At 53.9% G+C, this 16,319-nt stretch overlaps 1 protein-coding gene across 1 annotated transcript; it reads left to right on the top strand.

Annotated features, from left to right (window-relative positions):
• The first annotated feature begins 599 nt into the window (after positions 1 to 599).
• On the top strand, positions 600 to 15,055 carry BCL2L11 (BCL2 like 11). Its single transcript, XM_030490506.1, has 4 exons — positions 600 to 723; positions 906 to 1,260; positions 6,879 to 6,991; positions 11,509 to 15,055. Exons 2-4 carry the CDS (start codon positions 915 to 917, stop codon positions 11,596 to 11,598), a joined length of 549 nt encoding a protein of 182 aa, XP_030346366.1. The 5' UTR covers positions 600 to 723; positions 906 to 914; the 3' UTR covers positions 11,599 to 15,055.
• The last annotated feature ends 1,264 nt before the right edge of the window (positions 15,056 to 16,319 follow it).

Raw genomic sequence — 16,319 nt, forward strand, 5'->3', positions numbered from 1 at the left:
AGGGCAGTGACTGTCCCCCTGTGCTGGGCACTGGTGAGGCTGCACCTCGAATCCTGTGTCAGTTCTGGGCCCCTCACTGCAAGAGAGACATTGAGGTGCTGGAGCGGGGCCAGAGAAGGGCACCGGAGCTGGTACAGGGCCTGGAGCACAAGTGTGTGCGTGGAGGTGTGTAAGGGGTGTGTGTGCGGTGCATGATCAGTGTAAGGGAGTTGTCGCATAGAGCAAGGGGGGCGTAAAAGTGTGAGTGCTCGAGGGGTGTGTAAAGGTGCGAGCGCTCAGCGCAAGAGGTGCGTGTACGAGTACGAACGCACAAGGAGGTGTGTGTGCAGGTCCGAGCACTCGGGGCTGGGGATGCGCAGCCGTCAGTGCCCAGCACACGGCGGGTGCGCAGGGGACAGCGGGGCCGGGGCCGCCCGTCGGGGCGGACCGGTCGGTCGGGACGGTGCGGAGGGCAGCGCCGCCGGTCGGGGGGGCGGTGCGGTGCTGCCGGGGGCGGTGCGGTGCCGTCGGGGCGGTCCGGAGCTGCCGGGGCGGGGCGCGGCGCGGCCGCGCTGTAAACACGGGGCGGAGCGCGGCGGAGGCGGTGCAGGGCGCGGGGCAGGCGCAGGGTGCGGGGCAGGGCCGGGGCCGCGCACACCGCCGCGCTCACCGCCGCCAGCCCGGGGCCGGCGCCCCGCTCCGCCGCAGCCGGCGGGGACACCGTGAGCGGGGCGCGGGGACGGGGTGAGCGGGCGGGGACGGAGGGACACACGGGGGCGCGGGAGGGCCGCGGGCGGGGGGCGGCGCGGAGCGGAGCTGCCGCCTCAGCACTTTCGGCAGAACAATGGGGCCGGGCGGGAGGGGCCGCGCCGGGGCAGGCGGTGCCGGTGCCTCCGCCGCCTCACGCCGCCCCGCTCCTCCCGCAGGCAGCCCCCATGGCCAAGCAGCCCCCCGAGGTGAAGGCGCAACGCGACGGCGACGGCGGGGAGGGCCCGGGCCCGGCCGCGCAACTGCGCCCCGGCGCTCCCGCAGCCCTGCCCGGCTCCGCCGCCACCGCCACGGCGGGGCCTCCGCCGCGGGGCCCCCCCGCCAGCCCCGGGCCCTTCGCCACACGGTCGCCGCTGTTCATCTTCGTGCGGAGGTCGCCGCTGCTGTCGCGCTCCTCCAGCGGGTACTTCTCGTTCGACGCCGAGCGCAGCCCCGCGCCCCTCAGCTGCGATAAGGCCACGCAGACCCCCAGCCCGCCCTGCCAGGCTCTCAGCCACTGCCTCAGCGCCATGGGTGAGTGTGCGGGACCGGGAGCGGGGGGGCCGCGCCGGACGGAGGGCACCAACCACCCCGCAGCGCCCCTCTTCATCCCCTGCCCAGTGGCAGTGACACACTCCTGAGCACCTGCAGTGGTGGTGAGCACCTCCACCGGGGGTAGGATCATGCCATGGTTTGGGTTGAAGGGACCTTAAAGCTCATCCAGTCCCAACCCCCTGCCACGGGCAGGGACACCTTCCACTAGAGCAGGTTGCTCCAAGCCCCTGTGTCCAACCTGGCCTTGAACACTGCCAGGGATGGGGCAGCCACAGCTTCTCTGGGAAGAGTCTGTGCCAGCACCTCACCCTCACCGGCAGGAATTGCTTCCCAGTTTCCTCCCCGGCACCCGCTGTACCTGCGGGGCGGTTGCGAAAGGCTCTGCCGGGTCCTTGAGCCGGTGCCAGGACAAGCCGAGGGGCAGCATTCCCGCTGGGAGCAGGCTGGATGCTGCCGGGAGCGTGGGATTCCTGCAAGATGGCCGGGTGAGCACGCTGCTGGGGAGCACCCGCCTGTCCAGCGCTGCTTGTGTACTTATTACTACTATTGTTGTTGTTCCTTTCCGGGATGGGTCAGTCCCAGCCTCCGGAGGAGGGGACAAAGCTCTTTAATCCCGCTCCCGGCTCGGGGCTGGCTTTGTGCAGTGCTTTTGGCCAGGGTTGGTGTGCTGCTGCACGGAGGCAGAGCAGCCCCTGGCTCGCGTTCCGCTCCTCTCCGAGCGCGCCACATGGTGTCATGGGTCCCGCTTGTTTTGGTGCAACCCGAAGTTGGCGCTCGCCGGCAGCGGGTGCGTGTTTACATGTGGCTTTACCAGGTAAGGCTGGGTGCAAGCCTCTAGTGGTGGGTGCTGAGCCAGCCAGCGGCGCCTTCCCCTTCTCCTGCCTGATTCGCCCTCACTGGAGCAAGGGGAAGGTGGGAGCACGGGGGATGCTGCATCGGTAGCACTCCTCCGGGCATAACAAACACTGACTCCAAGCTTTGCACCGTCAAAACAGTTCCTTTTTGTTGTGTTTGGGTTGTTTTTTCTCTCCCTGGTTAATGGCTGTGGTAACAGCTGCACAGGGCTGCCTGCACGATGCCCTTAGGAAAGGTTTTCTGCCATTATTGCAGTAATTACAGCTTAATGCAAGTTTCACAACCTCGAGTAGCGCAAACACACGTGGCAAAGCCAGGGAAGGGTGTTGGAGTTCCTCGGCAGGGAGAGCCACAGCCAACCTTTTAGCATAGAGTGACTTTAGTTTTTGGTGCTCCAGGAAGAGTTTTCCTTGTTTTCCTGAGCCTCCTGCTTGTAGGAAAGCTGTTGAAATGGTGGTTTTACTATAGCCTTTGTTCTGTTATTGTTGCTAAGGGCATCATCCGAAACAACTATAAGCAGATGGAAAATACTCGATGTATTTAAATGGGATCCTTGGCTTCTCACAGACCGAGTGTGGAGTGTTTTATCCCCAGTCAGGGACTGCAGTTCCCAGGCTGTGACTTACTGGGAAGAGGCTGTGGGTTTGCCCTGCATGGCTCTTCCTCCATCCCTTTTTCCCTTGGCAGCATCCCACTGTTAAGCTTTCCGCATGGAAGCGGGTCAGTCTCTCTGCGAGGAAGAGAAAGGTCTCATTCTTTGTTGTGCTCTCACGTGCTGATTTCTATCTGTGGTGGGGCTGAGGCTGCTCTGGGAAGCACAAGCAAGTGGCCTTTAATAATGATAATAATAATAAACAGGCGTTTCCTGTAGGCAGGAGCCGTTTGTGTGCGATAGATGCTCCTGGCCTCTCCTCTGGGCAGTGGTGGACTGCTTCCAAGCTCGTGCTCTGCCCTGAACTTTCCTCTCCTAAACCTCATTGAACCTCCCAAAGGTTTCAGTGGTGATGGCCCAAATAAGAGCTAAATGCCAGAAGTGCCCCTGGCACACGGAAGAGGTGGAGGTGACCCTGGGGAATTGCGGGATGCCTTGGGTTGTGTGAGCTGATTGCTGGAGGAAGGGTTGTTCCAGGCGATGGAGGTGGCAGCAGTGATGCTTTGGGCTGTCTTGATTCTCAAAGGGTGCAGCCAGCTGCCTCCAAAGCTATTTTGGGTGGGAAATGAGACTAAAGCAGCAAGGGAATGGTTTTAGATGGGAGTGGGAAGCACTGGTTTGGTATATACAGGAAGATGTTCTTGGGGATGAGCAGGAGAGGAGCAGGGACAAGTTTATTGGAGGTACAGAGAAAGATGAGCCTGCAGAAGGGTATGATGGGGTGGTGGTTGTCCTGCCATAAAGTCACCCAAGACACAACACCCCCCCTTTGGAGGGTTGTGGGCAGCTTGGGCTGATATTTCAAGTGTTTGGCTCTTCGCAGGAGCTGATAATTCTCTTCTGCTGGGTTTTTGCTTGAAGAACAGCTCTGTCTAAGGGCACGGGAGCGTGGGGTTTGCACGTGGGTTTTGGGATGTATCTGGCAGGTGCTCTGTTAATGGGTTTTCCTGGTGCTGTTTGGATCCTGGTGTGCTTCCCTGCACTGTGGAATAGGGGAGAAAAGCAGCATGAACCTCTCACACCCAGAGGATCTCCTCTGCAGGCAATAACAGGTGAATTGAAGGGGGAAGCCTTGAGCTGAGAAGCTGCTGGTGCTGTTCCTGTTGCTCTTGTTTTGGAGCTGCTGCTATTTTTCCCCAGAGCTTTGCACATGGTTTATCTAAAGCCATTCTCCAAGAAGCTTCTTCTGGAATGTTTGGATGATCAAGCTTGGGAGGTTGAGGTGCAGCTATCATAGAATCCCAGCCTGGTTTGAGTTCAAGGGACCTTAAAGCTCATCCAGTTCCAACCCCCTGCTACGGGCAGGGACACCTTCCACTAGAGCAGGTTGCTCCAAGCCCCTGTGTCCACCCTGGCCTTGAACACTGCCAGGGATGGGGCAGCCACAGCTTCTCTGGGAAAAGTCTGTGCCAGCGCCTCAGCACCCTCACAGGGAAGAGCTTCTGCCTCAGAGCTCATCTCAATCTCCCCTCTGGCAGGTTCAAGCCATTCCCCTTGGCCTGTCCCTACAGGCCCTTGTCCAAAGCCCCTCTCCAGGTTTCCTGGAGCCCCTTTAGGCACTGGAGCTGCTCTAAGGTCTCCCCTTCAGGAGCCTTCTCTTCTCCAGGCTGCCCCAGCCCAGCTCTCTCAGCCTGGCTCCAGAGCAGAGCTGCTCCAGCCCTGAATTTCGAGTTGTTTCTTTCTTTTTCCCCTCTAAGCAGGGACCATGGCATCCCTGTGCCAGTCCCGGCTGGAGCATCTCATATTCTACAGCAAAGTACAGGCACTCTGGGGTGCCGGTGGCTGTCACCTTGTCCCTGTCCCCACGCAGCCATCGTGCTGTCGGTGGCAGGCTCTGTGTTGCGGTACTGCTGGGGGGCCCCCCGAAAGCAGCTCTGACTGGTTCTGGGACCAGTTATGACTGGACCCTTTTGAGCTGCCACTCGGCAGCGCCACAGAAAGTCCTTTCTGAAAACCTCAGCCCGATTTCACTCTCAGCCACCAACCCCAACCTTCAGATGAGCTCTTGGGTGCGATGCTGGTGCGGGGACCAGGGATGGAGGAGGAGAGGGGCCAGGGATGGAGGAGGAGAGGGACCAGGGATGGAGGAGAGGATGCCGTGTAGACGAGGCCCTCAGTGATATGGGTTAGTGGTGGCCTTGGCAGTGCTGGGGAACGGTTGGACTTGATGAGCTTAAAGGTCTTTTCCAACCTAATTGATTCTGTGAAGGGTAAAGGATGGAGAAGAGGGAGCGAAGGATGGAGAGGGAGCCGTACGTCTTTCCCACGCAGTTATCCCTCCATCCTCATGTCCCACTGCACCTCTCTGCCCTATCACCGTGGGGTTTTCTCCTCCTGTCCTGGCCCTTGGTGGGAAGGGCAGCCCGGGCTGGCTCTGGTGACAGCAGTGGGACTCGGATGGTCGCCCCGCCCCAGCTGAGATCCTGTTTGCATTCCGGGCTGGAATATCGCGAGGGCCGCGCCAACGTTCATTCACCAGCGAGGAAGAGCTCCACGCCGGGCAGCAGCGGGTACTCCTGCGCTACTACAGCGTGAAAACAAAACAGAGCCTGCAGCCAAGCAGGGCTGGCTTGGCTCGGGAGCGCATTTTCCAGTCAGGTCGGAGCCAGGCTTTTATTGAAACTCTCTTTATTTACTTTTTTGACTGCCTCACTAATCCTTTGACTGCTCGGAGGTTGGAAGCTGCTGCTATTCTCTTGTGGTTCCCTCGGAGCCGGCGAGCCAAAGCTCTCGGGTTTGTTTTGTGCAGTGGGTGTGTTTTGGGGTTGTGTGGGGTTGGTTTATCCTTTTTGGTTAGGTTTTGTTGGGTTTTCTGTTCCTTAAAGCTGTGATTCCTGCTTGGATCATGTGTTTGGGTTGGCGGGAGGGGAAGAGGTGGTGGTGCAGGTACCGTATGGGGTTCTATTGGGTCACAGGCTGCTCCTTTCTCCTGTGGCTGCATATCCACAGTGGCTTTATCACATGTTTAATAACTTCTTAAAATGGAGACTGAAATACTTGTATATAGTAGAGCATAATTGATCTATAAGCTCCTTTTCCTCTTAGAAACCAGCACTATTTTCTTGTATTGGGTTTATTATGTGCTGAAGTGCAGGGAGATGCTGTTTGAGGTGAGCATCCCGCAGATGGAAGCTCCTCCAGCTTGCTGGAAGCGTGTTTTCTCTGCACACAAACCCAATTGTGGCTTTCTTCTCAGTATGACAAAACCAACCGTTTCCCTGTTTCTTGTTGGGGCACTTTGGAACTGTTTGGAGAGGAAACGTGAGAACTTGATGAAATGATCCAGGCAGAGGTTTTTTTAAGGTTAGAGGAGGAGTTGCTGCCATGCCTACAAGGAAAGAAAGTTACTTAGAAGGAGAGGGAAGAGAAGGTTTTTGCTAGGGAAAGGAATTGGAGAGTGGCACCTTGGCTCTCCTCCCTATTCCAGTATCTGAAGAAGGCTACAAGGATGCTGGAGAGGGACTCTTCATCAGGGACTGTAGCAATAGGACAAGGGGTGATGGGTTCAAACTGAAGCAGGGGAAGTTCAGGTTGGAGATAAGGCAGAAGCTCTTCCCTGTGAGGGTGCTGAGGCGCTGGCACAGACTTTTCCCAGAGAAGCTGTGGCTGCCCCATCCCTGGCAGTGTCCAAGGCCAGGTTGGATGGAGTCTTGGGTGCCATGGTTTAGTGTGTGGTGTCCCTGCCTGTGGCAGGGGATTGGAACTGTATGATCTTAAGGTCCTTTCCAACCCAAACCATTCTATGATTCTAAGAGCTTGGATATACCAGAGATGCTCCTGAGGACAGCCTATAATAAATGAACGAATAAAAGCCTAATAATAATTTAATGAATGAATAAAAGCCTAGTTGTCCATTGTCTTTTCTTAGACTCACAGAATCCCAGACTGGTTTTGGTTGAAGGGCCTTTAAAGCTCATCCAGTTCCAACCCCTGCCACGGGCAGGGACACCTTCCACTAGAGCAGGTTGCTCCAAGCCCCTGTGTCCAACCTGGCCTTGAACACTGCCAGAACACCCAAGCTGAATACGTGTTTGTTCAATGTATTCTCCTGTTGTCCTGTGTCTGAAGTGCTCTCTCTGCTTCCATGCAGCTTCCCGGTGGCAGTCTCCCTCGCGAGCAGAAGACCTCCAGCCTGAAATCTGGATTGCCCAGGAGCTGCGGCGCATTGGAGACGAGTTCAATGCCTCCTATTGTCCCAGACGGGTAACTTTCACCTTTGTACTTTCCATTTCTTTACACCCAGTCTCTAAAAGGGAAAAGCTTAATCATCTCTGGAAACTGCCTCTGCGGTGAGCGCTTCGATCGCTCAGAGCAGAGCGCGATGTGGAGGTGGTTGTGTTGGTCTGGACACGGGGACGTGCCGCTGGGGCATTGCGTCAGTTCAAAATAACCTTCAGATTGGGACCTGATGGAGGCTTTTGGGTGCAAAGTCCACAGGATCTTCCATAGCACCCAGGGGTGATAAAGCGATAAAGTGTGTTGCTGGATTGGGGCTGGACCTGGTAATAATGAGGAAGAAGCTTCTGAAAGTCAAGGCAGGGATAGTTTGGGGTGGGGTGTTGGGGCAGGGTTGGGCAGAGCTGCTCTGGAAGTGGTGCCCGGCCAGGAGCTGGCACCGCTGTTTTTAGGGAAATGTACAGGGAGCAAAGGCAAAGGGGTTTGTGCCCAACTCCCAGAAGGCTCCGAGGAGCTGTTGGAGCAGCTCCAGTGCCGAAAGGGGCTACAGGAAACCTGGAGAGGGGCTTTGGACAAGGGCCTGGAGGGACAGGACAAGGGGAATGGCTTTAACCTGCCAGAGGGGAGACTGAGATGAGCTCTGAGGCAGAAGCTCTTCCCTGGGAGGGTGCTGAGGCGCTGGCACAGACTTTTCCCAGAGAAGCTGTGGCTGCCCCATCCCTGGCAGTGTTCAAGGCCAGGTTGGACACAGGGGCTTGGAGCAACCTGCTCTAGTGGAAGGTGTCCCTGCCCATGGCAGGGGGTTGGAACTGGGTGAGCTTTAAGGTCTCTTCCAGCCCAAAGTGTTCCATGATTCTGTGACTTGGTCTGATCACTTCTGTTTCTTACAAAGAATCTGAGCTGTTTCGAAACCCATGTATTTATAAGACTCTGAACTCTCTCACCTTTGGGTGTTGCAACAAAAATAGGTGACACTAACACAAAAAACCCCAAAACAACCCACCAGCCCCAAAACAAACCATCCCAGAGGGATGAAGTCATGGTAGTTTTCAGAAGAGTGCTGTTAGCCCGCGACTTGCCTGCCAAACGTTGCTGATGGAGGCATGTTGGTGCATGTGGTTTCTGGTCCATCACCTCGTGCTCGCCTGTGGGAAGAGGAGTCAGAAGCACATCAGGTAGTGATGAAGTGCTGATATACTGGATCTTTATCCATCCTCCACAGCTCATGAGTCAATCCTGTTTGCTTGCTGTTCTCAGGGCCCCTGTGGTGGGTGCCTGTAGGCAGGGGTCTCCCCCAAAACGGCTGCCATGGTCCAGCTCCTTCCACACAATCTTTCAGCATCACCTTTCTGGAGACGTGTCCTTGGCTTTGTGTTCTTTCCAAATGCTCTGGATTTCCTGACCTGCAGCAAAGTGGGGATAAGCTGTGTTTTATCCCGAATCTGGAACATGCATCTTGTGACCTCCCCCATGCAGCCTGATCCCTTGTGATGGGAAATATCAGCTTTTTTGGTTTAAAGAACATCTTTTCAATAAAAAGGCTGAGAGAGCTGGGCTGGTTCAGCCTGGAGAAGTGAAGGCTCCTGAAGGGGAGACCTTAGAGCAGCTCCAGGGCCTAAAGGGGCTCCAGGAAACCTGGAGAGGGGCTTTGGACAAGGGCCTGTAGGGACAGGCCAAGGGGAATGGCTTTAACCTGCCAGAGGGGAGATTGAGATGAGCTCTGAGGCAGAAGCTCTTCCCTGTGAGGGTGCTGAGGCGCTGGCACAGACTTTTCCCAGAGAAGCTGTGGCTGCCCCATCCCTGGCAGTGTTCAAGGCCAGGTTGGACACAGGGGCTTGGAGCAACCTGCTCTAGTGGAAGGTGTCCCTGCCCGTGGCAGGGGTTGGAACTGGGTGAACTTTAAGCTCCCTTCCAACCCAAACCATTCCACGAATCTATGAATTTAATGGGGGGCTGAGGAGGGCTGGGAAAGGGTTTTCCCCACTGGTCCATGAAGGTGGATGTGCAGCTGGCAGCAGGATGGGGCGCAGGTCCCCAGTCATGGAGCATCACCCAGGTTTGCACGAGGCAGTTCCCAGTGGCACAGCCAAGCTTCCAACCTGCTGCCCTGGGGAGAGAACTGAAACACAGAGGACAACGTCCTTGCTAGATGACACGAGCAGAGGCTGTCATGCATGACCCTGAAAACACTTTGTACCTGGCTGCATTAGCATCTGACATTCTCACTTGTCGCACCCAGAAATGGGGAGGTTTCAGAGCATTTAGACAATTGCTGTGGAATTGCCCCAAATCGTTTGGTTGTTGCTTTGTGGAAAGATGTCTTTTCCTTCTGGAAGTGGCCTGGCTGCTCTGGAGAGGGGTGGTGTGTGCAGAGCTGGATCCCTTGGGCAGGAGGGGTTGGTAGGGAGCTGTATGGAGCAGCACGTGCCTGCAGCACTGCCTCGCTCTGCTGGGGTTTGCCCTTTAAGCGTGAGGTTAGAAATGGGGAACTAAGAGCCCTGCCAGAACCACACTTGCTGGGCAGGTCGGAGCTGTCGAACTGGTCGGGGCCACACGTTCCTCATCCTGTTCCCCATCGGTGCACCCGGAGTCACTCCCCCAGGGACCATCTCTTGGGCAACACAGCTGGGAATAGGACAACTCGCTCTTCCAGCTCCTGTTTGTCCTAACAAAGCTCATGTGTCCAGTGAGCAGAGATGGCCATGGGGACCCTCTGGCCATGGGGACCAGCTCTGCTCCAAGGCTTTTGCTGGCAGAGGGTGCATCACTTGGCTGCCGTCGTGTGCCCCAAGCTTTGCTGCCTGCAGAGGTGGAAAATGCCTTGTTGCAACTCCCTAATTGTGTTTTTATACCTCTTTATTAAAGAAAACCTAATTTTGGCGTTTTTCTTGCATCCTTCTCTAAGCCTGTTGGGGTTTTGTATGAGTTTCCTTCCTTGTTCTGTGTGGTGGGCTGAATGAACAGATTCCATTGGGATTAGAGGAAAACAAGGTGGTCCAATGTCTCCTGTATTATCTGTGGATCCTCTACTCTGTAAGTTAGAGGAGAAAGGAAGTTGTGCTGGCGGGGGGGCAGCTCCTGGGTGGGTAAATCCCACTTATAGATGCCAAGACCTGCTGCTCTGGGGTGCAGGGATGCCCCGGGGTGAGAGGATGCTCAGCATCATCTCCCCATGGCAACAGCTCCCCTCTGCAGGACCACCTGTGGGGAGGGCAGTTTGCATATCAGAGTAAACAGAGTCATTTCTCTGTCTGGGGCATGTACAGACATGATTTTACTGCACTAAATATAGCCCGAATCGAGTGGTTTGGGGAGGTAGAGGGAGGGAGAGCAGGACCTCTGGGCTGCATTTTCACCATAGGAAAAAAGGCTTGAAAATATATGGTATCTGGTGACTATTCCTTTTTTTTCCCTTGTGTGCTGTTGCGATTGCTTACTCCAGGGAGGAATGTTTTTGCTGCTGTGTCTGGCTCACTGTGTTTTGTGAATGAGGCGGTGGCTAAGCCTGGAGCAGTGTGAACTCAAACCAGTGCCTGTGCAGGAACTGCTGCTGCTCTCCCCACATGTAGATAGATATTTATATATTTATATTTGGTTTGTATTTTTAATTAGGACATTTTTTAAATAAGGATTTTTGTATTATTATTTACCCTTATTTATTTATTTACTTACTTACTTAGAATCATAGAATCAACCAGGTTGGAAAAGCCCTTTAAGCTCATTCAGTCCAACCGTTGCCCAGCACTGCCAAGGCCACCACTAACCCATGGCACTGAGGCCTCGGCTCCACGGGGTGTGAACACTTGCAGGGACGGTGACTCCAGCCCTGCCCTGGGCAGCCTGTTCCAATGCCTGAGCACCCTCTGGGGAAGGAATTGTTCCTCAGCTCCACCTAAACCTGCCCTGGTGCAGCTTGAGGCCGTTTCCTCTTGTCCCATCCCTTGTTCCTTGGGAGCAGAGACCAGCCCCCTCCTGGCTCCATCCTCCTGTCAGGCAGTTGCAGAGAGCGAGAAGGTCCCCCCTGAGCCTTCTCTTCTCCAGACTAAACCCCCCCAGGTCCCTCAGCCGTTCCTCATCACACTTGTGCTCCAGGCCCTGCACCAGCTCCGTTGCCCTTCTCTGGCCCCGCTGCAGCCCCTCAATGTCTCTCTTGCAGTGGGGGGCCCAGAACTGAATACCCTCTCAGCTTTCCCACACGGTGGTTTTTAAAGCCCCCTGGCTGTGCTCGCAGGGCTTGCTGCTCCTTCATCATGTTTGAAACCTCTTGGCGGCATCATGCACCTCCTGTATCTATGTGCAGGGACCTGCAGGTGACATCCCCATGGCTGGGAGTGAGTGGCTTCGACCCCTTTGGGTGTTATAAAGCTTCTTATTGAAGGAGAACATAAAAGGTTATTTAAATTCTTCATAAAGTGCTTGATCCCCGCCTCTGAAACATCTCTGTGGCACCACACAAGGTGTTTGTAGCATGGGGGCTTCATGCTGGGGACTCAATTCACTGTCGTGTTTGTTCTTACACTGGTTTTCCTCCTCTTTGCTTTCAGGGTTTCTTGGATAACCAGGCAGGAAACCCCCAGGTTGTCATTTTGCGCCTCCTGCGTTACATCATCCGCCTCATCTGGAGGATGCAGTGAGCACCGGGCGCATCCCGAGGACTTGTTTTCCCATTGGGAAAGCCCAGGGAGGATGGACAGATGGATGGATGGATGTGGGGCTCCCTGCAGCACCCAGCTCCCACCCTGCCTCTCCCCAGGACCCACGGTGGGGCTGTCGGATGCGGGTGGACATCCACACTGAGCTGGGGCTCTCCAGAGCAGGATTGTGTCCGGGAGTGATGTTTACTGCTTCCTCTCTACTCTGTTTTATTACCTTTTTATTCTCCCAAAGGAGTCTCAGAGAAAACCCTCCACAGCAGTGGAATAATGTCATTTCCTTGTCATCATTCCTGGAAACCTGTTGGCTCATCCAGGATGAACCCTGCAGTGGGGAAAAGGAAAACCTGAGCCAGCTGATGGGCAGAGCTGCCTTAGTTTGCCTTGCAGAGACTCACGGAGCCTTCCCCTCTCCCTTTGCCTCCTGGGCATCCGCCTGCGGAAGAAGGATGGCGATGATGGAAGAAGGGCAAAGGGCTTTAAATCAGCACTTCTTTTCCCTGTAAATACCTAATGCTACCCCAAATCCACCTTCATTTGCATCATGCAAATAGCCTATTTCCTGCTGACTGATCTTTGTTTTATATCTATGTTTTATTTTTCACTCTGATTTCAAGACTCAGCTGTCAGACTCCCAGGGTCCAAAATCCCACAAGCACCCACCCAACCAAAACCCCAATCCACCAGGTTGCCTTTTTGAGAAGTTCTTTCTATCAAATGTGTGCAAATGCTCATGTATTGTATGATATAATGTATAACGTTGGTGACTCATTCAGCAATAAGACGTAGCGGAGGCAGGTAGAAACAGTTCCCAGCACACCGCAGCTTTGCTCCCGGAGACAACGGCTCCTGCTTTGTCACTTCATTTTAAGTCATGGCTTGTCCCTTGCTGATGAACCCAGGAGGGGTTTTAAGGAGCTGGATATCATTATTTTTCCTGGGATCTTCTCTGTGTTTCGGACAGGACAGCCTGGAGCAGCGGGATGAGCAGGATAGGACCAGCAGCAAGAGCGTGGGTGCTGGTGCACAGGGATGCAGCTGGAAGAGGCGCCGAAGGATGCTGACCTGGTGTAGATCCACTAACTGCTCCCAAACCGCCCTCCTACCCCTGGGAAGACCCAACCAGGTGCTCAGTGCTGTCCCAGGGCATCTCCTCTTCCACCTGGAGACCCCACAGCCTTGCTGGAGTGCTGTCGGAAGCAGCAGGTCTGTCTTCTCGGTCCCCCCGTTGCCTCCGGTTCACCTCGCAAGCGGGTGGCTGCTGCACAGTGGGTGCTTTTTGGGGGGTGGCTGCTCCAGCCACCCCCATATCTATGCACAAACATACCCCTCTCTGCCTCTGGAGCTGCCCTTTCCCTCTGGCTGGTGCAGGTGGTCCCCAAACCCACCCAGACGCTGCGGTTTTATCTCTGGTTTCACCAGCACCATAGGAAAAAAGGAAAAAGAAGAAAGAAAAGCCCAAGCCCCCAGTAGCTGTTTTTCCTGCTGTACACATGCAGGGAGGAGCTGTGGAGTGCCATGTAGTGATTATTAGTGGTTTTTAATGATGGACAAAGTGTACAATGTGACCTCTGTGGCTGTGCCTGCCGGGTAGGCGAAGAGCCGTGGTGTCGGTGTGGGGCTGCGTGCCTCCGATTGCACTCCAGTGCAGGATTACAGAGCAATGCTCAACTTTTACTTCACATTCATTACCTGTTTCTCTGGGTTTTTTTTGGACCTGCAGGATGAGCATCGGTTGCAGGAGCAGGGGATGCTTTGGGAAGGGTATTTTGGAGAGGGTGCAGGGGGATCTTTGCACTGGTGGAGAGTGAGCGGTTGAAGTGGTGAGCTTGCCAGGGCAGGTTCCTGCTCCTCGAACCCTTAGTTTTGGCTCTGGTTTTGGCTCACTGTAGCAGTGCTGCTCCAGCCGTGCTCGAGCCATCACTTCTTCTCTAGGGTTTATATAGGAAACCCCAGCAGGGAGGCTGCTGCTATGGGTTTCCCACGGGAGCTTACGTGGAATTGCATGGCTGTTGATAACATTGAAAGGCAAAAAACCATAAACTTTGGCAGCAGAGGGGGGAAACCAAATGAGCTTTTTCTTCCCAGTGGTTTCATCCACTGTTGGTGGATGAAATGGTGCTTTCAGGTCTCGCAGCCTTACAGCATCCCCAGAATGTGTCCCTTGGAGTACACCAAAGAAATGCTGAGCACTTTATCCCGTCCTCCCCACCGGCCACCCCAGCCAAGGATGGAGACAGAGAAATAATAAGCAAGGTATTGGCACTGTCTGCCTGGGACCTGTCCCCAGGAGGTGTTCCCAGCCAAAAGGCAGGCAAAGGAAGATTAGCTCCCAAAACCCAGGTTTCACCCCCACAGAGTTGTAAGGTTTAGGGGAAAAAACAATAAAATCCTCTAAAGAGAAGAATGATGTTTTTAAATAGGGATTTGGCTCATTTTAGCCCTGGTGGGTGACTGCTCTGGGTCGTTTTAAGGGTAACCTGTGGTCTCTGTTCTACCAAAAGGATGTGCTGAAGAGTTTTCCTTGGTCACAGGGAAACCAGATTTATTCCCGGTGCTGCGTTAACGCTTCTCCTCTTCCCCAGGACTGTAAATACCCGAGTATTTATTAGAGTAGGGCAGCGTATTCCTTTCATCATCTGAGCCAAATATCTGTGTGCAATGTATTTCCTTTCCTCTCTCTCATGTAAGTTTTGTACAGCTTATAAAAGAAGTAAAAAAAGCTTAAAAAAAATCACCTTTTCTAAACCTTTTTAGAGTTGACCTTGGTAAATACTGTAGATTCTCTTCCTCCCTGTGTAATTAATGCACTCTACTGTTCCATAATGCTGTAACTTGTAGAAATGGTGTATATTTATTTTCTGCTTATTTAAGTTCCTGTAAAGATGGTTCCCCCCCTTTTCTCTCCTCCCTGCCCTTGCAATAAATGATGGATCACCTCCCAAAGCGCTGCCTCCTCTTGGCAGTGCAGCCAGCATGGGTTGGAGAATGAGATTTACTCTGATTCTTCCCCTCCAAGTGCCTAAATCCCACTTCCCAGGAGTGATTTAGGCCCATCAGACTCCAGCATTAGTGGAATTAGTGGGAGTTTGGCTTCGGCATCCCTGTGATTTTGGCCCCCTTCTTCCCAAAGCCACGTTTTCCTCCATCTCAGCCACTTCTCCCTGGCCCAGCGTTAACATCAGGTACCCCCCAGCACCCGATGTGCTGATGAATCACTAACTCCTGTCACAGGACCCAGCGTATGTAGCATTTTTACTGCAATTTCCCTGGCTTCCTTGTGGTTTGCACTGATGAATTTTGGACAGGGTAATTGCCACTTTACTTGTGCAATACTGCTGTAAATAATTGCAGATCTGTTTTGTTTTTTTTTTTTTTTAAGATGCAATCTTTTATGTTCTTAATATGAGTTTTATATGAATAAAAACTTTCAACTATTTGTCACGAGTGCTCTTGTCTTTGAGGGCTTGAATATGGGCTGAAGAAGGGCTGAGGAGGGGATATTTGCTGCTTTATCTCCAGTTTGTCCCTCTTTATTACCAGTTCTCCCCCAGATCCAGGATGTGGACACTTATTCAGCATCTCCTTCTGCTCTCAAGTTCCCAGGACACTAAAACGCACCTTTTAAATGAAGCTGCTTCAACCCACAACACTTAAAAGCCAGGACAGTAAGACAGAATCATAGAGTGGATTGGGTTGGAGGAGACCTTAAAGATCATCTAGATGTTGAATCATAGAAGGGATGGGGTTGCAAAGGACCTTAAGATCATCCAGTTCCAACCCCCTGCCATGGGCAGGGGTGCCTCACACTAGACCATGTCACCCAAGGCTCATCTAGATGTTGCCTTGGGTGTTCTCAAATCCTTGAGCAGCATCTCTGCTGCCCCAGCTCTGCGTGCTTTGGGGTTGGGTTGATGTTTTTCTCTTCTTTCTTTGTCTTTTCCCCACATTTATGGGGTTCTGCAGCCCTGGGCTGCACCAGTGGGCTCAAACCCAATTGCTGGGTACCTTTCTGTGCCCTCTGGGCACTGCCTGTCCCAGGTATTGAAGGAGTTTGGGAAGCACGTGGGTTTATTTTATTATTTCTGTATTATTTATGTGTGGTTTATTGTTATTTTTTACTTTATTATTTTATATTATCTTTAATTACTTTAAAGTTGAATCAATCTGCTCATAAAAAAACTACCATCCCACCTTCCCCCTGCCCTGGCTCTTCATTCCATTTTTGCACCCCCAGTCTGATGGTCAGGCGCCCTGGGGAGGAAGGGGAGGATGCTTCCAGCCCTGCTACCCCTCCACCTACTCCTGTTTGTTCTATCTCACTGCAGATAACAGTCAGGCAGATAACTGGTAGTGGTTTGTGGTGAGATGGCTCCAATCTGACTTTTAGCACATGTAGGGCCAGGCCAAGGGGAATGGCTTTAACCTGCCAGAGGGGAGATTGAGATGAGCTCTGAGGCAGAAGCTCTTCCCTGTGATGGTGCTGAGGCGCTGGCACAGACTCTTCCCAGAGAAGCTGTGGCTGCCCCATCCCTGGCAGTGTTCAAGGCCAGGTTGGACACAGGGGCTTGGAGCAACCTGCTCTAGTGGAAGGTGTCCCTGCCCCTGGCTTTAAGGTCCCTTCCAACCCAAACCATTGATGATCAAACCTGAGCACCCACATCCCTGGGTTGATGCTGCTTTTCCCCACTTCTTGCCCAGCA

The sequence above is a fragment of the Strigops habroptila genome, chromosome 6, assembly GCF_004027225.2.
Source record: "Strigops habroptila isolate Jane chromosome 6, bStrHab1.2.pri, whole genome shotgun sequence".
Taxonomy (NCBI): Eukaryota; Metazoa; Chordata; class Aves; order Psittaciformes; family Psittacidae; genus Strigops; species Strigops habroptila.

Excerpts from the sequence above, each read along its gene's own strand:
- BCL2L11 (XM_030490506.1), top strand. The coding sequence starts at position 915 with ATGGCCAAGCAGCCCCCCGAGGTGAAGGCGCAACGCGACGGCGACGGC. Across the intron at positions 1,261-6,878 it reads CCACTGCCTCAGCGCCATGG|CTTCCCGGTGGCAGTCTCCC; the intron begins GTGAGTGTGCGG and ends GCTTCCATGCAG. Across the intron at positions 6,992-11,508 it reads CCTCCTATTGTCCCAGACGG|GGTTTCTTGGATAACCAGGC; the intron begins GTAACTTTCACC and ends CTTTGCTTTCAG.